At 43.9% G+C, this 25903-nt stretch overlaps 2 protein-coding genes across 3 annotated transcripts in view; one reads left to right on the top strand and one right to left on the bottom strand.

Moving 5' to 3' along the window:
• VPS54 (VPS54 subunit of GARP complex) overlaps nucleotides 1-10082 on the top strand; it is a 46585-nt gene extending 36503 nt beyond the window's left edge. For both annotated transcript variants that reach the window (XM_062490655.1, XM_062490656.1), the window contains 6 exons: nucleotides 1419-1506; nucleotides 2396-2517; nucleotides 2622-2702; nucleotides 5898-6005; nucleotides 6868-6962; nucleotides 8902-10082. In XM_062490655.1, the coding sequence (XP_062346639.1) occupies nucleotides 1419-1506; nucleotides 2396-2517; nucleotides 2622-2702; nucleotides 5898-6005; nucleotides 6868-6962; nucleotides 8902-9007 (600 nt within the window). In that variant the 3' untranslated portion in view covers nucleotides 9008-10082. The remainder of the gene's footprint in view (nucleotides 1-1418; nucleotides 1507-2395; nucleotides 2518-2621; nucleotides 2703-5897; nucleotides 6006-6867; nucleotides 6963-8901) is intronic.
• Nucleotides 10083-10095: 13 nt separating this feature from the next.
• On the bottom strand, nucleotides 10096-24499 carry UGP2 (UDP-glucose pyrophosphorylase 2). The gene is made up of 9 exons (XM_062490657.1): nucleotides 24368-24499; nucleotides 23728-23835; nucleotides 16718-16903; nucleotides 15141-15274; nucleotides 14205-14502; nucleotides 13026-13223; nucleotides 12601-12843; nucleotides 12091-12195; nucleotides 10096-11173 (listed from the first exon to the last, which is right to left on the bottom strand). Exons 1-9 carry the CDS (start codon nucleotides 24479-24481, stop codon nucleotides 11066-11068), a joined length of 1494 nt encoding a protein of 497 aa, XP_062346641.1. The 5' UTR covers nucleotides 24482-24499; the 3' UTR covers nucleotides 10096-11065.
• Between the last annotated feature and the right edge of the window lie 1404 nt (nucleotides 24500-25903).

The following is a 25903-nucleotide window of genomic DNA, read 5'->3' on the forward strand; positions in this document are numbered from 1 at the left end:
AGGAACGCATTCCTCCCAGCAGGCACAAGGAGGAGGTGTTGCTCTGTTACAGGCGTTCTGTTCCCTCACTGCTCTGTCTGCACCAGGCCATCTGGGAACAGTCATTATCACAAAAGGCAGGGGACAGTATGTGTGTCCAGCACCCTTTACAGACCAAGTTTTTGATGGTTTGCCTCATAGATAGCACTAACCTGAGCTAAATACCTCAGAGAAGCTCAGGCTGCCTTTGGCTCAGTGATTCTACTTTAAAGTCCACACAGAGGCATAAGAGAAGTTCTTGTTTTTCTGGAGAAGATGAAGTGAATGTGAGGCAGTTTCAGCCCCTGCTCTCTGTCTGAGAGCAGTGTAGGTTATGCCTCTCTCAAATCAGGGGCCACACGTAGCTCTGGTTCAGTTGTGGTATGAGGTCTGGGTTGCTTTAATGGCACTGGATGCACCATTCTGGCAGCCCAGAGTTGGAGGAGGTGTGGCTCATGCTGGCTCTGAGGGCCTGCATTTTGTGACTGACACCAGGCAACAGCCAGGAAATTATTTCCCCTTTTCACACAAAGAGGGTTGAAATTTTGGGTTTGTTCTTGCATTATTATGAAGAAAGACCTATAAAGTGGGATGATGCCCCTGCCCTCAAAAAGGAGGTCTTTATGAGGGCAGTCCTCTATGTTGCAGACACAAGCTGCAGGACAGCCTTGTCCCAGTTTCTTCTGCATCTTCAGGTGTATGAGAAAGGGTCAGGTCTCTCTAAGTTTTGCCTCTCAGTGTCAGCAGACAGTTCTGGTCAAATATGAGCCTTGGGACTTCTGCTCTACATTCAGTGCAGGAGTTGGGGACAGCAGCAGCAGCCTTTCTGCTGTATCACCCAGGCCCAATCTGGAATATCTGGTATCTCAAGCTGGGTGAGCAAGCAGGATTCCAGTGTAAGACAAAATATGCTGTTAGCAACTGTCTTACTGTTCAGAGGCTTTGTTGGCCTATGTGCTTTTAATAATAACTTTTTTCCTCTTGGATGTAAGTTAAGGAGATCTGAGCATGAGCTATCCACAATACCTGGAATTCTTACAGGATTGGCTTTTCATCTTCTGTGCATCGTTTCATAAATCCAGTATTTCATAATGTTACAAACATAAATTCAGTCACTTCAGCAGGAGGGAGTTTCAGTGCTTTCAAGTTTGCTTTAACATCAAGTTTGCTTTAACATTAAGCAGTGGAGAAGGACAAGAGCCTGAGCAGAAACCATTTGTTGTGATGTTTTCCACTCTGATGTTATGTGGCTAACTCTACTGAGGAAAACTAGTGCAACTCTGGAACTGGCCTTCATAATAAATTTATTTAATCTTGCAAAATTCTGTTGATGATGTTTCTAAACTGTGGGTTTATAGATAAAGAGTCAACATGTGTTTTCACTGTCCTTTTTCTCACAGTATTTCAACTCTAGAAGTTGCCAATTAGTGCTTGGAGCCGGTGCATTACAAGTTGTTGGCTTGAAAACAATCACTACGAAAAACCTAGGTATGGATTTCTGTATTTAAAATGACAAAGCTTGTTCCCCTGCCTATTAAAGAACCCAAGTGCAGAAAAGCCCTAAGTATCTATGATAAGCTGTGTTTGAGTTGGGAGGCTGTGTGTGGACACAGAGGGTGGTAAGACCTTGCCAGTTACCTGCCTGGAATGTAGTTTTAAACTTTCTCATGAAATTAAGAGCCTTTGGTTGATGGGTTGGAGCAGGTGTTTAAACTAGAGTTCCCATGTTTCAGGAACTGGTGAGATTACCAGTTTGCATTTCCCTTTTCAAAAGGGAGCAGCCTTTTGAGAATGGGCTGAGAGGCTGTGAGCCACAGCTGGGTCAGGTTTTTGCTGCAGAGTGTTTGGCCAGTGTGGTGACCACACTGGCACCAGTGTGTGTCCTGCTGCTGGCTCAGGTCTGTTGGAGTTGGTTTGTCTGGGATCCTGCTGGCACTGCAGTAGGAGCAGGTTCAGAGCGGGTCAGTGCTGGCAGGGCTGGGTGTTATGTGCACCACTGCAGCAGAAACACTGCTGCCTTGAGAGTATGGTTGCTGAGGCTAAGTAGCTGATGAGTCAGGTCTTTAGAGATCTCTTCAATGTCTGCGTGTGCTCGGGGCTCAAAATGTCAAGTAAACACTGAAAGCCTCTTGTAAAATCAGTCCCTTATTCCATCTTACCAAAGCTGTGTGTGAGCAGCCAGGTACCAGTCTGACATCTTCACGGGGTGGGGGTTCCCAGAGAAACAAACGTGTCCCTCCATGCTCTTGGAACAGACAAAACCCCACCGTGTGTGAAATGGTGTCAGATCTGTTACTTATGTCAAAGGAGACACAGTCCATACAGAAATGGCACTTCCTGTGTAATAACTATGTTGTTTCTCTTCCTGGATTCACAGCCCTTTCTTCACGTTGCCTCCAGCTCATTGTACACTACATTCCCATTATCAGGGCTCATTTTGAAGCTCGGCTGCAGCCAAAGCAGTTCAGCATGCTCAGGCATTTTGACCACATCACAAAGGTAATTCTTCTGGCATTTCCTGAAATGCAAAGTTTTGCTTTTCAACTGTACTCTGAAGAACGTGAATGCCACTAGAAAATGAAACCTGCTTTCTTCCCTTACAGGATTATCACGACCACATAGCTGAAATTTCAGCAAAGCTCGTTGCCATAATGGACAGCTTATTTGACAAACTATTATCCAAGGTAATGATTTATGGAAATAATTATACACTCTCTGAATTGCTACTGAATGTCTCATTGTACACAGTCCAGATGTTTCAAATGGAGTCTTAAACTTACCTAACCAGGACTTGTTTGAACTTCTTTTGACTATATAGATGGAAAACTCTGAGCTGTTTTCATGAATGTGTCTCGTGTTCACATTTACCACCTGGGCGTCAGTCACCTTCACTCCCAGAAAAATTAAATGTTTTGTTGACTGCTTCAGCAGGAACTGAAATGCTCTCCTTCCACTGACAGCTCTTGTCTGCAGCCAGGCTCAGCTGGTCTCATTTCCTGCTCTTTCCAAGCACCTCAGGAAACAGCAGGAAAGTGCTGAGGAGGAAAATTTTTGGAGGGGAAAGACCAGCCCATCTGTTGGGCTGCAGGCCTGGGGGGACTGAAGGTCTGTGCTCAGCAGTTCCTGCTCTGGAGCAGCATTAGTACTCCTGGTGTGTTTTGGTGTTTGAACAGTGCTGCAGTGTGGCCCTGGGCTGGATCTACTCTGGCTCACCTCAGGGTAGAACACACTCAGACATCTCTTTGGCCCACAGATACATAAAGTATCATGACCTTTTAAGCTTAGTGTTGTGCTTTGGATCTTAGGGTTTTGGGGGAAAAAAATAAGCTGTTTCATGACAGGAAAAGATTAATTGTTTTCAAGAGACAGATTTGATTGATTGGCCTGGGCCAACATCTTCCTTCAAGGAGCTCATGGGAAGCACAGTAACAGGCTGGGGACAGGCTGATGAGAGCTGTAGTGAGGCAGTTGCAACAGGCAGCGTTTCTCTCTTTCTTGCTGTTTCTGTTACTTTATTGTTACTTTGTTGTGCTTTTTAATTTCATCTGTTTCTTTGGTCTGTCAAGTAGTGCTGCCTAAATAGGGTGAAGAAAGAAAGCGAAAGCATTTAAATTGGGATTTCCCACTCCTGTTATTTTTTTTAAAAATGTGTTTATGCTCTTCCCTAAAGACCAAAATAGTCTGCTGCTTTTGGGGGGTTTTGTCCCACATAGAAGTAGCTATTATGTGAAGTAACATGGCTGTTTGGCCACTGTATCTATTGAGAATAAGACACAAATGCAAGAATTTACATTATTGGTGCTAAACAAGTGTAGCCCACAACAAAGCAGGAATACAGTTTATGTTCTTAATGGTAGTTAGTAAGAATTCATCCCTTACTGTCCCTCCATCTTCACAGCCCATTGTCCTTTTGGGAGCTGGCACAGGATGTTAACTAGGACTATTCCTGTCCTTTAGAGTTCTTGAGGGCTGAGTGACAGTGCTTGGCCCATATGAATGCAGCCCACAGAATCCAGAACCAAAGGATGGTTGATTTACTTCTATTCCTAGCATATGCCATCATTTGGCTCATGTTCCTAAAAAATTAAATATTGGCACTGAAGGCTGTGAAGAGCATAAACCCAGGACATTTGCAAATAGGCATGTCAGTGCAACCATGCCAGTGTGTTCCTGGATTCAGGTGTTTTTCTGAGTCCAGCTATTTCAGTGTCCTGTGGATGAAGTGGTCACCTGCTCTGAAGTGTGTAAATCTGCACAAGTGAGTTCCATAGCAGTGCATGCCAGGCACACTTCAAACCCTGAAATTCCTGCTTTGTAGGAGGTGAACAGCTGGTGCAGTGGACAGGATGTTGACTTGGCACTGGGTAATATGAGCAAGTTACTTCTGCATCTCCAGGCTGTGCTTCCCCTGGGAGCTGTCCTCACCCAGTGCCACTGAGACAAGGCAGTTCACAGCAGCATAGCCACTTCCCAGTAGCTATCTTTGGCAGGGAAATACGGCAAGAGTGGGGTTACTGAACAGTGGAAATAATTAAATCAACAAACTGGGAAGGCTCATTCATTACCATGAATGGAAAAAAATCCAGTGCAAGTTCTGAGCTTCTCTTGGAACTTGCTGTCTTGTGACTGTTTGGACAGAAGAGTGGTGAGGTTCTTTCTGATCCCTTGTGGTATTAAAGCTGTTGACCTCAGCTGCAGATAAAAATGGCCAGAAGATCTTGGGGTTCTTCCTGGGGCTGCTTCCCCCCCCCCCCCCCCTCCCCTCGATGATGAAGAGCTGGGTGTGGCTGTAATCATGCAAGAGCTGCTGCTGCAGCCTCCCAGTTCTCTCTGGTTTAACAATGTGCCAGGAAATTGGAAACAATTTCTTGCTGAACTTCCTTGTCTTGAGGCACGCTGATCTCTCAAGCTGGGTGGTTGTTCCCTGGATCAGAAAGCATTTTTCTGCTGCTTCTCCTGTCAGAATTAGGCCATTGGTTTAGATTTTCTGTAAAGACTCTGAGAACTCCCCATCTCTTTTTTTGTCTTGTGCTCAGACAAGCTTTGTTCTCTTTCACAATTCGGGCCTGCATAAAAGCAGGATTGGATCAATAGATCCTCCAATCCATTTGTAAATGAAGTAGTTACAATGATTTGCTTCTTTCCTGAATTATGCAAGGCTTCGTGGGGAAGTGTCACCCTCCCAAAGGTGATCTGCCAGCGTGTCACCCAGGCCTGTGATGGCACAGCCTCTCCACCTGGAACTGCAGAGCTGGCTTCACCATTTCTGGGACAGGTTTCCAGTGTTTCTGAAATCTTGTTCAGAGCTTCCCTATCCAGAGTGGGGACATAAGAATTTTGTTCCCTTTGTAGCAAATCTCTCGCCATCTGGTGTTTTCCAGTGCCTTGTTTCTTGGATTTCAGGCACCAGGAGAAGGGACTTTGTTTTTACTTTACTTTCCAAGGTATTTCTGCAATATTCTTGGGGGAGTTATTGTATTGTGATGTGGTTGGGGGTTTTTTTTATGGTAGATAGATGAGATTTCAGGAGTTTCCATTTCTTTAAGGTTTCCATTCCTTGATTCTTCAGAAACTTGGATGTGCATGATCCTAGGCAAGCAGTTTTCTTTTGGGAAGTACTCAAGGGGCACATTTCTCAGGCAGAAGTGCTTGTTCTGTCATTGGCTCATACCAGTCTGAAAGAGAGGGCCAGCTCTGCAGTTCCTGGCTGGATCAGATCATGCCCAGCCACCCTTTTAATTTGTGGTGTACTAGATGGATCTTGATTCCTGCCTGATGTTATTAGCAAAGCAGAGCCCCAGATAGCTGTTGGGAGCTCTCCTACATGAACCACTTCAAAGTGACAGAAAGGAGTTAACTGGTTGTGTGTTTATTTCCAGTATGAAGTGAAAGCCCCTGTTCCTTCAGCATGCTTCAGGAATATCTGCAAGCAAATGGCAAAGATGCATGAAGCTATATATGATCTCCTTCCTGAGGAGCAAACTCAGGTGAATGTTATTTTTGAGCTTCATCTCACAGCTCGGCTGCAAATGCACGTGGACTTGGGAACAAGATAAAGTTTATCTGGGGAGAGGGGAATTCTTTTTTGAGTTCTGGTGAAACAAACCCACACGTTAAAGAGCTTGGCAGCAGTCACATGGACAGCTTGGGCTGAGCCAAAGGAAGTATTTCAGTGTGGAGGGAGAGCGATGAGGCACACAAAAAGAAAGGATTTCAGGATTTTGAGCTGCTTTTTTATGTCTAGAGTTGGCAATCCAGGAATTAGTGCTGAAATGCTATGCAAACTGCAACACTTTGGGGCTTGAGTGCAGCCTTCTGAGAGGATTATTTTGTAACACTGCTCAGAATCAGTGGCTTCCAAAAGTCCCTAAATGTATGATGCACCCACATTGTACCAGATGTGTTTTTCAAGGATTTTGCTGCAGTCATTGCTGCTGTGGAGTTGCAAATCTTAAGGACGGGAGGGACCAATCCAGTCATTGCATACAAGTTGTCATTTCTCTTTCACATTAGATTAAATGGTCCCTTCTAGCACAGGAAAGAGATCTGTTGTCTTCTAGGCTTAGTACAAGTTGCTGGATACTTGAGAGCGCAGAGGAGAAAAGTTCATGTTCCAAAGGTGTCCTCTAAGTGCCACACGTAATGAGTAGGTGAGAATGCCCTGTACATTACAGACTGCATGTGGCCAGAAAGGTGAGGCCAAAGCACTGGCAGAAGGAAGACTCACATGAGTTGCAAAAACAAAACCAAAAGTCAGTGATTGAGGGTGTTGGCAGTGTGTTTCCCCTCTGGAGGCAGTGATGTGAGCATGGGCACAGTTCCTTACTCTGCTGCTGTGGTTTCTTCCAGATGTTGTTTTTACGAATTAACGCAAGCTACAAACTCCACCTGAAGAGGCAGCTGGCACACCTCAATGTGGTCAATGATGGAGGACCTCTGAACGGGTGAGTTGGGACTCTTCTTTCACTGTTTAAATAAGCAGGCATTGTCTTCTGCAAGGAAGTCATGATTGCAGAATCACAACTTCATGTTTTAGTGTGTCCCGTTTGGAGCTTTCTTACAGTAAAGGACAAGACTTGTGCCATTCCACAGTAATTAGGAGTGCAGTCCACTTGGTAACAGACTGGAAGCTGGGCATTGTCCAACTGGAAGCTTGCTTGTAGGTGTCCTCAGCTCATGGATTTTTTTCTCTCCCTTTGTGTGACAGCAGCAGCCACAGTTTAATTAGCAGGAATTGTGTGATTCCTGAAGCAGTTTAGAAACATGGATGGTGACTCATGATGCTGGCAAAGTAAAAATAGGAGAAAACAGCATTTCATCTGTGCAGTGGGCAGCTCTTCAGGAATGGTTTTTAGAGCAGAACTAGATTTGAAGCAGAGATTATGCTCATGGAGCTTTTCCCCTTCCCTGACACAGCCCACTCCATCCCTGAACAGGCCAGCAGTACCTGTCCTGAAGAAAGGGTACCTGGCTGTGCCTGCTGTCCCCACCTCCCAGAAAAGCCTCTTGCAGGCTGAATTCTGTTGTCAGTTGGATTGTCCCCTGAAACAGTGGAGTTTTGAGTTATTCCTGATGACCTGGGGGCAGTGATGTATTTGCAGTGGAGCAAGGGCGAGTGAAACTCATGGGCCTACCCACATGCAAGAAAAGATTGTCTTAGGTTGCAGAAGTCAGAGAAGAAAGTTGATAATGTTTCAAATGTCACTGGAATGGAAGTTCTCTTCCTTTCCTGCTTATTGTTGCTTCTCCTGCTAATGTGCATTCCTCTTTGTACTTTGTGTGAGAGTTCATCTGAACTGGTTCTCTGTGCTCATGGTGTGCTCACAAAGGTGACCTTCCCTTGCCTTTGCTACTTATAAAGGTGTTTGTAACCAAGCTCCCCAAGGATCCACTGCAGCCCCAGCTGAAGTGAGAACCCTGGGTGTGCTCGGGGTCTCTCTCACTGGGATTTCCAATCCCAAACAGGGTGCTGTGCTGTCTTCATCCTGTGCTGTTGGTTTTCTTATGTCCCTGGATCCCTTTTGGATAGGAGGGTCGGGGCAGGTGTTTGCCAGCAGTCAGGAGGTCTCAGCTGGCCCAGGACTATCTGATAGCAGTTTTGTACTTCAGACACATCTCTCAGTGAGCTGGGGCTGTTTGAGAAAGGGAGCATCAAACCCTGGATGACACTTGCTGCTGTGCCAGCAGGCTTCACTGACCAGGTTTTTTAACATGGTTGTCTGATCCTCATTCTGTTTAATAAACTGCTTGTTTCTGTAATAATAGTAAAAATCCAGGCCTGTGACTCCTGTTTAACTTTTTCACTATGTAAATGCTGCTTCTTTTCCTACATCTTGCTAGCAAGAAGCATCGTGATCCCGGACATGTTTCAGCAGTATCTGAGGGATTTAAATTCTGTGTAAACTGTTACAAACAATATAGCTGTTGTGCTGTTCAGTTGCTTTTTTCATTAATCTTAGAATCACAGAATCATTACTCTCTAGAATACAGACGTTAATGTTGCAATAATTAATATTATTAGAATATTGGAATGGAATTGAGGGTTTAAGTCTAGATAAGCCTGGGATTACAGCAAGAGAATAGAAGTTATAAATGCCTAATTCCTGCTGAGTTTTCTGAACTCATGGTTTGATCTCCCTTCCCTAGAACTAGTTTTACACCCAGCAGTAATCCTGTTATGGATGATCACTGCTGTAAAATAAACCACATCCATAGCATTGAGTTTTGAACCGATACTTCAAATATCTAATCCAGGCACAGGATTTGAAGAGGTATTGTAGCAATTGTATGCCAAAGTCCTGGACAAACCCTGTCTGCTTGTCGGAGCATTCCAGGTGGATTCGATGGGGTTACACTGTAATCTTGTTGTGTGTTTCACTGCAGGCTGGTTACTTCAGATGTGGCTTTTTACACTGGAAACCTTCAAGCTCTGAAAGGCCTTAACAACTTAGATCTAAACATGGCTGAAATCTGGGAACAGAAGAGGTGATAATCCATTGGGGGCAGTCACTTGGCTCTGACAACAGACTGACTTTCTTCTAAGCAGCGTGATGTCGGTGAGGTGAATACTTGAGCCCAGAGCCCCAGAAAGGGCAGGACTGAGAGTCGGGGGAAGCTTAGACTCAGAGGGAGCTGCAGGGAGAGATCCTTCCAGTGTCCTTCAGCAAGAAACAAGTGATCAGCTGTCTGTGCAATGTTTTTTCATTCTCTCTGGAAACAGACTCAGGTTTCTTTGGACCAAATCCAAAAGAACACATAGCTGTAACACAGCTGTAGTTGTCTAGAATGCTCTGTATATCTTTATATTAAAAAGATGCTTTGCATTTCTTCTAGTGCAATGAAATTCACATGGTGTCCCACCTTATTTAATGATGGTACAATATAAAAATCTTGCAGTTGAAACTCTGTAGAAAATGTTTTTCTCTACAAAACTATGCTGTTCTAAAATTTATTTTTTTACAGAACTTTATATAAATAAATGTCTTTTGATTGCTTGCATATAGGATTCAGCTTTGTTAGGGAGCAGTCCTGTTCCAGGGGATTTCTCAGGACCTAAAATCGTAAGATGAGCTTTTCTAAGCAAGGGCCCTTCCCTGTGGGAGAGAGGAGTGACCTGACAGGGTAGTAGTGGGGCTCCTGGGGTAACTGGAAGGTAGAAAAAAAGTCTGGTGTAAGGATGGCCAACTCCAGCTGCCCACGGTCCCTGCCAGCGGGGAGCGACAGGGACACAAAGAACAGGGCAGGAAGAATTTTAAAGTTTTTAGGCTGCTTATAAAAGGCTGCACCATTAAGGAGGGTGCAGCTGAAAATCCATGTATTTTGGAGTTTTAATACTACCTTTAACAGACTGGAGGCTGCCAGTACTCAGTACAAGTGCCTGTGTTTCTCACCTCACCCCTCTGTACCTGACCCCAGTCGAGTGCCTAACCCTGAGATGATCATGTCTGATGGAATGGTCTCTGCTGCAGTGTGTGTGTGCCCGTGGTGCCCTCAGCCAGGCATGCTGACCTGGTAGCATAACACATGTCATGCATTGTCAGTCAAAATAAAGCTCTAAAATCACAGTTGTTTTTAAAGACCAACTTCTTTAATGATACATACCAGTGTTATACTAAGCTTATAAAATAAAGTTGTCTGCATGTAAATACAAGAGAAACATTAAGAAATCAATAGTGATCAGGACAGGGATTTCAATTCCTGTACAAATTTAGAAACTCAAGAGAAGATAAATTAACATACATGGCTGTGACAATATGAACATAGGTGTAGTCAACATGATCCATTTATTGAAAAAAAGAGGGCAGATCAAAGATGTGGGTATTAACAGGAGATCCAGTCTTAGAGGGGATGTGAAAAAGCAAACACCACACGTGGCTACTGAGGCATTTTTCTCAAGTATTGGATTCTTTGGGCAAGTTTGGAACACGGATGATTCCCACTCTCACGATACGGAAATGGAGGTATTGACAGCCTTACCCCAGTACCTCGACATACAACTGGGATAGCACATCCCACTTGTAGTTTGGGGGGGGGGGTTGAAGAGGGCTACAGGTTGTGAGCACATGAAATACAGGGTTTTAAGAGCCTGTTTAGCACTAGTGAAACTTTTGGTTTTCAACTGTGCCTTCCTAAAACGTCACAGGAGTTGCCAACCATGTTGTCCCACCTGTATTGCTTCACAGCTTTATTTCTGCAGTTACAAGCAATTCAAAACTACTGCATGGTTGAGGCGAGCCTCTGAACTTCTTATCAAAGAAGATCTGTCCATCTTCCCGCAAGACAAACAGTATTGCACTTCAAGGTTATATTAACTGAGTTACAGAATCTCGTTAAGGACTGAAGCATTACTTACGCACATCCATGGCGCTTATGTGGCTGCTTAAAGATAAGCAAGAGAAATTAATTTTAAATTAATACTGCAGGGTACTGTGAAGATGACAAAGCATAGGCCCTCTGTGTACTTAGATTTCTAATGCTTAAAAGGTTCTTCCACGACGAGGCTGGTTTGACACAGCAGCCCCAGCCCTGGCTGTGCCCTCTCCTGGACTCAGTGGTCCAGGATCCGCAGGTTGCCAGATACGATTTTGTTCTCTAGTAGAGCTCCTGCTGGGATGTCGATCCTGTCACCGTGGTTTGCAATGATGATGACTGTTCCCTGGGGTTACAGGAAAGAAACAAAGGTTCAGAAACTTGTTGTCTGTTGTGTGTTGATGTGGAAGGAGGGAATAGGTTGTCTGGAGGAGCAGTCAGGTGTCAGCTGTACCACAACCAGAGCCTGAAGGCATTTAGTGACATTGTTTCTGCGTACACATTTGGGGCTCTTTTCCCCCAGAACAAAGGTTTTAAACAAGCATTACTGAAATTACTCTGTAAATTACCATGCTAGATCCTATCAGCCCACAAGCAGAACTGGTAACTTAGTTGAAGACAGGGTTGCTCTAAGGGCTCTTGTCATGTCTGCTCGCTTTGAAGTGGAAAAACGTTACCCCCACATCACCCCCTGGGTGTGCCCCAGGAAGGCTCCTGTTCCAGCTGAACAGCAAATGAGGGGACAGATGGACAGCTCAGAGCCCAGAGGTGATCCTCCACCACCACCTTCCGCCCCTGGCACCTGCCAAACTGCCCTAGAGAGCTGCAGGTGCTGCCAGGACTGGCAAGCTCCTAAGGAAGAATTTGAGAGAGAAACTTAACTTGCTCTGCTCCCCCATTTAGTAATAAACTGAGAACCCCGAAGCAATGCAAAAGGGGTGGCAAGGTCAGCCTTGGGACTGAGCCTAAGGACAGTAGACGGCAGCAGTGTTTGAAGAGAGATGTGAGGTCTGTGGTGCTCAAGGTTCATAAATAAACCTCCTCTCAGCCAGGGCCTGCACAGAGCAGCAGCTCTGGCAGTAACATCCTGCACTCCGTCACAAGGGTCACTGTCCAGCCATGGCTTCTCCCATCTTTGGGCCAGTTACCCAATTCCCAGGAATGCTCCTACGGACTCTGTGTACGGGCACTGCCTCAGGATCAATTGCCAAGGAGCAGAGATCAGTCACGTTTATTGCAGCAGCACCCTCACTGCACACTCACCTTTAATGAAACATTCTTCCCAAATGTAACATCACCTGAAACCGTGAGATGATCCAGCTCCAGCATATCTGGAATACTTTCAAACCTTCGCAGGTAATCTTGAACCTTTTGGAAAGAGGAAATATTGGAGACAGTTTAAAAGCCACCTGTGGAATAAGACAAGCGTGGGAGGAGCCTCTTGAATACTCTTCAGGAATCTTCCTATAACCTACATATGAATCGGTATAAAAGTTGCTACTTCGTGATTTCTTTCAGAAACAAGTGTGAGGAGCAGTAGGGGGGCTGCCCAGCAGCGCTGGGCCAGCTCCGGGGAGCACACACAGCCAGCTCACCTCCCATTGCTCAGCTGAGGGAGGGGGCAGGAGCACCCAACATGCATGGTATAGTAAATATCTGTATTCTCACAAAGAGCAAGGGAAGGCCCAGGTGGGCAGATGTAGATGAAGCAAACCTCACTTTTCACTCGGCTATTGCTATGAATAGTCCAAGAGGTGAACACCAGGCGTTTACCTTTGTGAAGGAGCTTCCCAGTTTGACAAGAGGCACTGTTGGGAATTCGCGCTTCTCGCTCATCGTTAGAGAGCCCGCATTAAGGCTGTACAAATTGGACATCACGAGCAAGAGATCCGAGGTGGTCTTCACAGGCAGGAAACGACTACGAGGTACGTTTATACCCAGAGAGTTCTCAAAACTCTTGATAGCAGCACCAACTGCGGTCTCCAGCTGGATAACGTTCAAGCCTCCATCCAGAGTCTAGAAGAGAAAAAAACTCGTGTGAACACAAGGAGCAGGTCCTGGCACTCAGAACTGGAGCCCAAGGTCAGCCAGAGCTCCACACCCCACAGGTCTGGCTCTGTGAGGGAGCAATGCCTGTTACCCCAGACACTAAAAATTTGTTTGGGTCAGTGTCCTCTAAACCCTTGCCAGCTGATTACCTTTGGGTTAACAATGATCTCCATGTCAATGGCATTTTTCTCTTGCAGCCTTTTAATTGCAGACAGAGCAATCCACAAATTGTTGGTATTGAATATTTTGAATTTTGACACAGACTTGAATTCATCCACGTGTGCTTTGGGGACCTGAGCTATCTCCACCAGCCTCAGCTTATTCTCGTACTGCGTCAGCGTGCCACCCTGCAAAGGGCAAATGAGAGAGTTTTAAGTCCTGCTCATGAGAAACCAGAGAAATCCTCCCCTCAACACAGGCAGATGCACTGGTCTGTTGGCATTTGAAGTTGAACCCCAGAGAAAACACATTTCTTGTTTTTAGTAACCAGCTACCAGGTTACTAATTATAGAGGTTGTTTAAAGTACAGTCAGGACCATCCAACGATCCTATTTCAGCACTCCAAGACACTTAATTCCTTTAATGAAGGTTGTTGAGAATATTTTGCAAATGCTGCTGTTGACAAAAATCACCCTCAGCAGTTAGATGATGGAGCAAAAGCTAAATTAAATCTAAGTATTCTTACAGAGCATTGCTGTGCTTTTATAGGGCTAAGTCAGAGCTTCCCTAATGAATACTGAGAAAATCCAAATCCTCGTTCTCGCATACAAAAGAAGAGAGCACAATTGCAGGACAAATTACTGCAGGCTACAAGTATTTGATACATGTCATAAACCTCTGAGAAATGTCACTCCTGGACTTTGTACAAAGCCAGGAGTTAGGGCAGGAGCAGATGGGCAGTGGTGCCATGCAGAGCTGTGCAAGGCAGGGTTGGGAAGTGGCTCAGGCAGTTTTCTGGGAGACACAACTGCATTCCAGCCCTCAGTGCTGCTTTCAAGCTTCCACCTTCAAGCTTCTGCCCCCACGTACATAACAGTTTGAGGAAGGTGCAGAGGTTGTAACCTGCACCCTGCACAAATCACTTGTGTTTCCAGTCCAGCCCAGACTGTCCTTGTCTGCTGCTGCCCAGAACACAGATCAAATCTGTTCCATGAATTAGAACCTCCTAAACTTGCTGATTTTGTGCATCTCAAATTAGATGCGAGCTGATGTGTTAAATGGTGTCTAAAATAGCTATGAGGAGACTGGGTGCATGTCTGAATCCATGGATTCAGAGGAGGCTGGAGATGGCCACCAACACACTCAGACTCTCACCCATCCCCCTTTACCTTCACATCCGCCCGGGTTTTGTTTGTGACTTCCATGACAAACTCGCAGCGTTTTCCATTGGGTGGGTTCATGAGATGGTTAAGAATGTAAAGGTCCACAGTGGCACCCAAATTATCTATATTGGACACAAAAATATATTCCTTCCCCTCTGCGATGAGGTTGTCCAGCAGCCCAGAGTTGTAGAAGCTGGCATAGATGTCTCCATGGCCTGGAGGGTACCAGCACTCCGTGTTCTCTCCTGAGTAAGAGACATCCTTGGCTATGGGCAGCAGAGTTTCCTTGTTAATTCTGGGATACCTGTGAGGACAATGGGTCTTGTTACATCCTCACCAGTGCTGGACTAGCATAAAACAAAAATACTACAGTTAAGGTGCAGCTCCATAGGCTTCTGGAGGTGTGCTTTTCCCGAGTATTCTGAACTGGAAGACCCACCCAAATTCTGAGCTGTCACTGAGAAGCTACAGAATACAATCTATCTACTCAAGGATTTGAAAGCTGCAGTTCTCAGGCCACACTGCAAACCAACTTTCCTCTAACACGGAGGTTCGAGCATATCAAACACACCCGTGACCCCAGCAGCCACCTGGATTAGAGTTTGTTCTTCATAAGGAAACACGGTCTGTCTCCCTCCAGAGCCCAAGGATACTAACAGCAAATTCAGGAATCAAGTGGCCAGCACCCAGTACACTCCTGTTTGTACATTTCTTAGAAACTGGGCCCACACACCCCCCCTCTCCCCAATTTTAATACACTGTCCTTGACTCTGCCCAACCCCCTGATGTTTCAGTCTCTCCACGAGGCCCAGAAGAGACTGAACATGGGTATAGAAGACACCATTGCTACCCCAGCACCTCAAACTCAAATCCACCCCATTTGGAATATGGAGAAACAAGCAAGTTTTTCCTTCTACCACAAGTGGAGAAGTCTTTTGATACCTGCTTTGATTAAAAGTATATATCTTCACACGGCTGTGACTGTATTTCTGCAAGATTTTCTTTGTGTCATCGTCCGTGTTGAAGGAATTCATGAGAACCAGCGGAACATCGGTGTTGTAGGATTTGTTTAAATGCTGAGATGGGAAATAAATGGTAAATTCAGCATGTATTATTAGCTTTAACTCCTGACACCTGAGATTTTGGGAGAGAGAAATGAGGTGAAACAGACTGGAAATAATGAATGTGTGAGAAAAAAAGAAAAGATGCACTTATGCTACAGAAAGAATAATAAATCAGGTAAAGGAAAATAAATACTTGTTAGTTGTAAGGATAAGACCCACACTAATTAATGTATCTTTAATTAGTGAAACTTCATTTTTAAACCTGCATTTAGGTCTAAAATCTGAAACCACAACACCATAAAATGATCATTTTAAAAGGCATGTTTTCCATCAAATTGTTGCAGTCTGTCAAGGTGGCATTTCCACTCTGTCTCTGCGCAGGAAGCACTTCCAAGTTTTCTTGGCAGACAGAGATGGACAGTTGTATCAAGAGCACACAATAACTGAAACATCACCATGTAATTATTTGGGATTCTATAGCATGGAGCTGAAATACATTAGAGCATTTCCACATGCACAACAAAGACAAAAAAAAAAAAAAATCAAAGATCATGCCAGTTCCACCAAAAATAGAAGGTGCAGGGGAAAAAGAAATAGACCCTTGAGTGAGTTTTAAAGCTTGGTGTGCCAGCTCACCCTCCTCTGCTGGAGCATTTGGGATCATTACACTTTGGTGGAATCAGAGACTTCCACAGTGATGCTTTCAAGAAAGGGCTGCATCAGTTGGATGTAAATTGGAGTTTGCCATAAAACCATCTAACACACATGGGAGAGCCACTCCAAATAACAACACATTGAAGCAAAAACTGTTGGCATTCCAGAAACCACAGAGCAGGCACACCCCACCTCCTACTCTAATAATTGTCTTCATTATCTGCTGTAAGAGGAAAATTCAGCATTAAAAACATAAGATGAAATGTCCTCTCCCAACACCAGCAGCTGCTATTTTCTTTTGCTCCTCTTTCTTCAGAGGAAAATGCCAGCAATCTTCCATCACAGGAGTTCAAATGCATCATGGAACTTGGAGGTGCTGTGAAAAGCTTTGCTCTAACACACATAAAACGACCCCTTTTTTAAAAAGATAAACTTGCAGCTGGAGGAGTCAGAAACAAGCCCAGGAGCTACCCAGCCCAGACAAGCTCTACAGTGTGACTGCTTGTGTTCCTGGACACGATCCCCCTTGTCCAGGCTGGTGTGCACAGGCTGGACCACACTTTGTGCTAACACACATGGGGGGGTGGGGCACAGAGTTCAGTCACTGACTGCACCGTCCCTTTCGTGTCCATTCTTCCCAAAGGAATTCTCTGCTTCACCCCAGCACCTTGACCAGACCTCATCTCCCTCTTCTCTTTCTTTTGGCAAGCCTCCACTTGATCCCTCTTAACAAGCCTTGCAGGAGCAGCTCAGTGTGTGTTGCCTCCTGCAAGGCAGCCAGCAAAGCTCATCAAACATTACCTCGATCTGCTGCACTGTCAGGTCCAGGAAGGTGTTCTCGTTCCGAACCCCAATGAGGCTCTTGGGGCCTTTGCAGCCCATGCTTGTGCCCAAGCCACCATTGAGCTTCACCACCACCAGCTTGTTCAAGACAGAAGCAATGTTATCAGGCAGGCCTCTGGCCTTGATCTTCTCATAGGGTTGGATCTGGGAAAACAAATGAAAAACAAACAAACAAACAAACAAAGCCCAACAGTTAGATATTCAGAAAGAAATTGCTTTCTCCTAAAAACTTTCAAAACTTACAATCTGGTGATAAAACCCACATTTATTCACATGCCCTACGACACTAAAGAACATCTGCAAAGTGTGGCTACAATAACTGATTTGTAATGATACAAATAACCTGGTTTCTTACTACAATAACCTCTTTTCTCAAGAGGTTCTATAGACTCTGTGACACCAGGCACCATTAGCTTCATTCAGATGAGAAGCCAGGCCAGTTATGCCACTTGTCACAACCCCGCTCCTGCCCTACAGAAGGGGAAGGGGTTTCCTTGGGAACCATCTAACTCACTGCCCCATAGGACAGCCCCTCTCCCCCTTCAGTCAGGCCACAATTTAAAAACTAGGCTCTACATGCAAGGCATACAACTTTCCTTCCCTGAGCAGCTTAAACTCCTTTATTTTTTTTTTTTTTTTTTTTTGCGCTCTGAGGTTGTCAAAGGCAACATTCTTGGGAAAATATTGGTTCTTCAACTCAGTCGAACTGATTCTTATTCCAGCCACTGCTCTGATAGAATTCATTTCTCCTGACAGCATGATACAGAGTGGAAGAGAGTTCCTAGTTCTTATTCTGCTGTTTTCAGAATGTGCTCATCCAGCTCATAATAAACCTTACAGGAAGTCTTCTACCTCACTGACAGCTGTTTCCTACAGGTTTAAGAACAGAGTCTGGGCTACATTTGAGAGCAAAATCAGGCTCATAATGACAGTATGCCTCACATTAGGTATGGCTGTCCCCTAAGTCAAAGAAATAATGGTGGCAATGCCACAATAAGAGTCATGCCAAAACTGTTAGAACAGAATCAATACAATGATCCTTTAGCCTGCCCTTCTAGAGATTTTCTTTTGAAGAAAAGCCCTGATGCTCCAGTGCTGCAGCATTCTAGGTGCAGCTAGAATTATTTAATTCTGATAAGGGGTGTGTAAGACCCACAGCTGGTTTTCAAAACCAAATACATACAGTGTAGTTTTAAGAGCTGTGTTTGCTTTGGGCAAGAGCTGGGGTTCAAGTAGAAAATCACACTGCCCTGGAACAAGGGTTGTACTTCTTACTGGCATATGTGGGGGCAGAGAGGATGGCTTGTGCAATTCCAGCATTCCAGGACACCACGGGCAGCAGATCAGGGCAGATCCCTCACATCAGGGAAATTCTGCCCAATGGGATCTGGAAAGCCTATGGGATGTATTGCAAGATAACAGAACTCCACGTGGAGGTCTTGTGGCTCGGACAGAAAGCAGCACCACAATCACCGCCATTTCATGAGGACACAGGCAGAAACTTCCTTCCAAACTGCCAGGAACTTTTCAGGAACAGAGGGGCACAAAAAGCAGACTCTTGCTTTGTCAACACCAGAGATTATGTTCAGGCTGAAACACCCTGAAAAAACAACTGCTCTTCTCATTAACAGCAAGATGATAAATCCTGGGTTTAATGCCTTGGAGGTACATCAGGAAGCTCAATGAACATTCTGCTATCAGGAGAACCAGATTTATGTTCAGATTTTACGTTCAGATTTACTGCTTCCCATCCACTCCAAGGTCAGTAACACTCTGCATTAGATTGTACATGGATTAAAAACATTTCGTCTTGAGCTTTAGCTGGGTGGGATGTGAGTCACAGCCATGATATTCTGACACTGTCTGAACATCCAAAAAAACTGTCTCAACTTTCAAGTCTCACTATGTTCTTCTTGCATCACTCACAAAAAGCAGAAAGTCTGACACTCAGTTCAGGGCCAGACTGCCTCAAAAATCTTTTGCTGAAGTGCCAACTACCTCTTGATGCTTTCGCTATCATGCCTGAAACCAGAACATTCAGAGTAAAAGTCCTGAAGAAGGTAGCAGCTCCATCAAGAACTCAGTTCATTGCATGTTGCACCAGTAACAACACAAAATTTATGACTTAGCCCCACTAATTGTTTCAATTTCTTCTGGCACAGGCATTGGAAACGTCAACTTGGCAATAAAGCCCTGGATCTTGAAGGGTCTTTAATTCAGAGAATAACAAATGTCAAAAAGTCAAGTTCCAGCAGGAACATTGCCACACCAGGACTGCTGGATGCCAGTGCTATCAATCCAACAGTGCCAGCCATGTTCAGGCACTAATATGCACAACTACCTCATCACCTACAAACTTACACACAACCGGAGAAGCGCTCCACAGCAACAAAGATCAATTCTTGCTCTGGGGGTTTGGAACAGTGTGCTTGACAAGTAAGTAAATGTTGATGGGGAAATTCTACAGGAAAAAAAAACAACAGGAGCAGGAATGACATGTCTTACAGATGCCTGGCTGCAGTGTTACTCGCTTGAGACACGTCTGGCAGTTTGGGACTGCTCTAAGATGACATATGCAGCTTCTTTTGTTTTGCAGCCAGTGTCACAGAAGTGATTTCTTGGAACAGCCTGGATGAGGCAACATTGGGAGTTTGACTAACAGATTCCAGCAGCCTACTCCCACTGCAAGGAGGCTTGCAAGAGTTTGTCAGAGACAGACAAAATGAGCATCAGGGCTGTCATCGTGGGCAGACCGGAAAGGAGGACGCCCCTATTAGTTAATATGTACTTACAGTTTGAGGAAACACTTCTAGAAATAGCACCAAATGAAGAGGTCTCCACCCTCATGAGACCCCACCTGCAGTGCTGCACCCAGGTCTGGAGTCCTCAGCACAGATAATCTGCAGACCTGTTAGAGCAGTGCAGAGGAGAGCCACAAAGGTGATCAGAGAGAGAACAGCTCTCCTGTGATGTCAGGGTGAGAGAGCTGGGGGTGGTCAGCCTGGAGAAGAGGATGCTGTGGGAGACCTTAGAGCAGCCTTCCACCACCTAGAGGGGACTTACAGAGGAAGAGAGACTTCTTAAACTGGTATGAGAAATAGTTTCCAACTACAAGAAGAAAGACTAATATCAGATCTTAGCAAGAAGTTCTTCAGTAAAAATTCTTTAGCAAAGTTCTTTAGGGTAATAAAGCAGAAGAACCAGTCAGCCAGAGCAGCTGTGGCTGCCCCACCCCTGGAGGCTTCAAGATCAGCTAGGATAAGGCTTGGAACAATCTGGTCTAGTGGAAGGTATCCCTGCCCGTGGGGAGGGGGGTGGAACAAGACAATTTTTAAGGTCCCTCCCAAACCATTCCTGCTTCCAAAGCTGAAGGTTAAGAAGATATTTAGCTTTTGAATAAGGGGCATAACAGTCATTCTTTTCCTTTACAATAAAGCTCACTGAGGTGACAACCTGAGCTGCAGACAAGAATCCAGCCACTGGGGAAGAAAAAAAGCAAAGGCTCTAACAGACAAGTTCCTTTCACACTCACACTGCCCAGGTGCTCTTTTTACATTCCAGATGAGGTTCTGCATTGCTGTTCTGAGGTTGACTTGATCACTGTAGTTCTCTCAGAGGCCTCCCAGCAGGACTTTGCTATTGCTTCCAATTCAAACAAACAGATCACTGTAATCTACATGGAGGGGATTAAGTTACACTTGCCATGTCCACGTTCTTTATCTCCTCTCCCTGTTCACTGGCACTCTCAGTGTACTTTCTTCTCTGGAGACTGTAACAGGAATGGGTCCTAACTACATGAGCTATCACTGTAAGCTTTTGGACATATGAAAGCAAAGCATCTGGAAGGAAAAAATCAAGTCAGAGGTTTACCTATATAGTGTGAAATGGGTTCAATCTTCTCTTACTGGCATCAACATAAGTTGTTACACTGAAAATACGGAGGTCGGGGATGAAATCCCCCATTGCAGAGAAAAACAGAGACACTACAAAGCAATAATTTCTGTTTTAATTGCAACTGAAAGGAGCCTTTACCTGTCTTCAGGAAGAAGCAGAAGCTACATTCAGAGAAAAAATACAACAGATAACATACTAGATGACCTACAGAAGTCTGATCAGAAGTTCTGCTTCTGCACAGCACAGTCCCTTGGCACTGGGCAAAAGCCTGAAACACTCTTCCCCCTACCTTTTCGCCTAAAAGTCAAAGCCCATAAATCCAATGAACTATTCATGAACTTTTTTAAGCTGCTAAATAAACAAAGAAAGCAACAAACCCACACTTTGACAGACTTTCTGTGTGCCTCTGTTTACAGATACACACGTATGTCTGTGTGTTTATACACACAGAGGCACATAGATACCTCAACATATGCTTTTTACCCTATTAGGGATCAGCTGAAGACTATACTCGCCAGAATTCCCAGCAGCAAAGCAATTCTCCAAAACAATCACAGGCAAATAAATTCACACTGCAGAGAATTTGGTGCTTTCTAGGCCATGATCCTTGCAGTGTAAGATTCTCCAAGCAGGCAAGCATCCCACCACCTCATAAAAACAAGGTCATCCCTACAGGCAATTATAAATCACTTGCAAGATTAACAGCAAACACTTCTTCTATACACCAATCCCTGTGTTGTTCTAACAAGAGCAGGATGAGAATATGCTCTGAGGTTTTATAGCTAGGAAAACTCAATTGGAACTGAACAGAAGCACTCAAACACAATATGCACTCACAGATGGAAACCTGTCCCAAAGAACTCAGTACTGCAGCCCTTCAAAACTTATCCCCCTTTACTCCTTCTAAAAGCTCACACCAGCCAGATTAATAATTCTGAAATTCTGGTCTTCAGGAAATCAACTTTTATTTAATAATTCCACAAGTCATACTCCTCAGCAAAGAACAACTTGGGAGAAGGTCCCTTGGAATGTGTCTTATGAAGAACTCTTTTCATTTTCCACAGTATGTCCCTGACATGACTGACACATTAAAAAGGAGGGAGTGGATACAGCAGGGAGAGAGATAGAAATCTAATGGTCAGCAAAAGGGAGAAAAGGAAAAAAAAAAAAAAAACAAACAGAATTTAACTTTACTTTCAGTTTTCATAAGCACTCAAACATTTCCTGTCAGATCAGGAAGTCCAAGTATCCCTAAAGAAAGGGGAATTTACTATGAAGTGATGAAGGCATGGAAGGAAGTTTGTTTGCAGATATTTTGCCCTAACTCTCTCCTGTGGCACTTATCAAGCATGTTTACTTGATTTAGACTTCATTCTAGGAAGCAAAATTTCATTTTCCATCATGCATGCATCTCATCAGAAGTGACCCGATTTTGCAGAATTCTTACCTTTCTCATCAAAAGTTGCTACATAGCACAGGGACACATTTCAGAATGAGCAGTACAGGCCATAAGGAAAAAGAGAAATACTCTTTCTAATTCTGCCCTTCTCCACTCAGCCCTCTGTGACCTTAAGTTAGACCTTTCTCTTAGTTTTTTTTAGCAGCTTGCCATGCCTGGGAATATGCCCCCAGTCTATTTCAGAGCCTTAACACAACCTCCAGTTTGACATCTGCTCCAGATGTCCCACCTGGGTACTTTCAGACCTTTACAGAACTTGTACGTTTTTCCACTGAAGGTGTGCAAAACTTGAAAAACAGACAACAGCTCTCCCTCTCCACAAAGCAGCCATTCACTCACCCTAAATTTCTGTAATTTAATCCCTTCTCTTGGCACAGGGAACAGTTTGTTCCTTTGATTGTCCCAACTACCTTCTCACATATTAAAAAGACCTATTGCCCCTCCCCCCCCCGGAGTCTCAGCCCCCTACACTGAAATAAATCCCGTTTTCTTCAGCCTTCCTTGTAAGTCATCTTACCTAGAACTCCAATTTCCCACCCTGGCCTCTTCACTGAGGGCAGACTTCTCTCCCCAAAGCAACACTTCATTCAGTGTTACAGTACAGAAAAGAGACATCACATGTTTTTGAAGTTAAAAGAAAACACTCAACCTTGGAAAAACCCTAGAGTTGCTCTAAAACAGCATCATTCTCCAACGCTTTATAGAGCAGCTCTGCATCTGTTCTGGAAGTAACTGGACAGCCTGCCTTTCATGGGAAACAGAGCCTCAATTGAGGCACACAGAGAGCCTTAGAGAAACCACAGGCCCGGGAGCACACAGAACTCCTGCAATATGCCAAGATCACTATGCTGGGAAAAGCAAGAATTTGTAGCACAACTACACCATTCGTTGCACAAGAGTCAAAGGACAGCCTAAGGCCACTGATGATTCAGTAAAATGAAGTCAGGTTTAATAGGAAGTATTTATTTAGTACTAAACAGTGCTGAAAAAATACACAGTGCTTTTTCAGGAGAAGCTCAAATTACAGGTTATAAGTTACAACAACACAGACAACATTAGAAAATCAGGCTCCAAAACCCCCCACAATCAACTCCTTGGTTCATATCCCTCACTTTTGCTGAGCTGCTTCAGGTTACAGAAGTTGCTAAATGAGCTCTATTACCAGCCCACTTGCCATATGTCCCTTTCAAATTATTAAAGGTAAAGGATTGCTGGAAACAATCACATCTGAGACATGCAACCCTCTTCTATGGGCAGGAGGGAAAAAGGAACCACAAGGGTGCCCCATACTTCCCCCCTAACACAACTTTTCTCCAGAGAGGGCACCAAATGGTGAGGTAGCATCTCTCCCATTTTGTTCCTCTGCTCCCAGACCACCTAACAAAATAATACCAAAGAACTTGACACGCATGGTAAGCAGAACCTGATGTTCAGGAAGGCATACAACATATGTCAACAAATAATTAAAATCTCAGTTAGAACCCAAAGTTGTGTCCTACATGGTTTTACAGAACCATGGCAGATAGACCCATTTGATGGGTGAACACATCATTTGCCTTAAGTAGCAATTATCAGTTTTATTTTCCTTACAAACTGTCACTTAATCACAACTTACAGAATCTTCTGGAGGTCTCTGAATCTTCCCCCAGTCCACAGATGGTCCCTTTTCTTGTAGGAATCTATGAAATAGCTTCTTAAATCCTTCTAGGTCCTTTTTAGTGTGCTACAAAGAAGAAATGCATTAGTTAATGCTGGTATTCAATGCACATCTACTCAATCACAGAAGCATTTCTACAAACTGAAGTACAGTCTATTCACAAGAGTAATTTCATTAGCACTGAAGTAGACATGCTAAACTAAAATCCAGAAGTTACCAAAAAAACTCATTTTCACTAAAATTCAGAGTACAAAACCAACTTACACAAGTCTTTTGTCAAAATCATAACCATTGTAATTTGGCCCAACACTGAAGAGAACAGCTTTACCCTCCCTTTCTGTAATCCACTGAAGATTACACAGAACCTTTAATAACTAAAGATGATTAAACACTAAATAACTCTTGTCACCTAGTCCAGAGGGAACTGAAAGTCTCCTACTACTGACATTGTATCCTGGCTATTCTTCCACACAGGATCAGAGCACACCCTTAAAATAAAGGCCTGGAAATCCATGACTTATCTCCTCTCTGAGATTTCCCTCAATGTCCTGCATCCCATTTCTCATGCTCTGAGTAGCATCCACTCTGTGCTTCTTACCTCTATCTCGTTTGAGTGTGCGGTCGCAAGTATCTTATCAAGTTCTACTTTCATTGAATACTCCAGCTCCTGCCGAATGACTTCCTGAAACTGTGAGGAGCCAGCTTGAGACATTGCTTTGCTGAAATCTTGAATAAAAACAAAAGGAAATTATTAAAAAAAACCAAACAAACAAACTAGCTTAATTAGACTACAGATAGCCTTCAGTTTTCTTTAAAAAGACTGATAAACTCAAAAATTGCTGTGCCAGCAATCTAGGAATCTAAAGTTTTTGTTCCTAGTTACTTGGGGAACAAATCTTAAACTGGGCCCAAAGAATAACGACCCTTCTTTCAAAACTCAGAGGTACCCCAAAGGATCAATGGTCCATCTCAAGAAGTATCCAAAAATCTGCAGCACCACGCTTTTCTGCTAGAGAACTCACATCCTACCACATCAGCACACTTCAGCAAGTGTGAAAAAGAATAATTTTCTTTGTGAAAAGTTTTGTAGAACATTGTGATTGATGGTATCCCTCTGTTCCACAAGCAAATAAAAACATATGCTTTAATTATTTATACAGTGCACTTTCACAGGATCTCCTGTTTGTTCCAGTAAACATTCCCTTACTTTGTCAGGAGTATTTTCACACTACAGCATGCATTTCTGTTACTAAGCAACCTAGAAAATTGGGCTGTCTATCACTTCAGCATTTGTTTTGTTTTTGAAAGTCATAAACTCCACAAACGTGAAAAAGAGTAAATACACAATTATTCTATAAAGTCCACCCTGCAGAAAGAACCAGGAGAGAACACGATTTTATTTTCCAACAGAAAGAATTGGAAGCGAGTCTATTCTCAAAAGACATTCTGAGTATGTTCTCTAAAGACCTCAGTTAATTTAATTTCTGCCAAATCCCTTGAGTGATCACTTCCCTGTAACACAGAGAGTGATGTATTGCCAAATATAGCTGGATTTTAGAAACACTCTGAATACTAGTGCAAAAAAGGGACAGGAGGGAACTTTGCAAGTGAGCAGAGCAACACTGACAGAAAATACTGTTAGAAGAGGAACCTGCATTTAAAGTCTACTTACTGAGATCATGCGTTAAAAGGCTCTTCTACTGAGAATGTCTAAGAAAGCCAAAGACAGATCATTTTAGTGCAATTTTGATTTTATTTTATTTTTCTAAGCAAAATACTCCACAGCCTCAGCCTCAGTGACAGTATCTAATCCTTGCTTTGAAGCCCACAGAAGCCATTTTCCTGACTGCACTGTTTTGCAGGTAGGGGAGGGAGAGGAAAAAAAAAAAAAAGACAGACAAGTGCTGCAGTGCACATAGCATGTGTGGTGCAACACGGGAAAACTCCAGCTCAAGATGAACAGTACACTAAACAATAGGTCCTTTTTTAAATAAATTGCTTCATTTAATAGTAAAAGCAGGTAAGAGTTAAAAGCCTGGTAGGCATATCTTTCCGGGTCAAATGTATAAAAACACAGACAGCTCTCCACCAGGAAGCACTTTTTCCTATAGAAAAACAAGGTGTGTACCAGCTT

This window comes from Cinclus cinclus, chromosome 3 (genome assembly GCF_963662255.1).
Source record: "Cinclus cinclus chromosome 3, bCinCin1.1, whole genome shotgun sequence".
Taxonomy (NCBI): domain Eukaryota; kingdom Metazoa; phylum Chordata; class Aves; order Passeriformes; family Cinclidae; genus Cinclus; species Cinclus cinclus.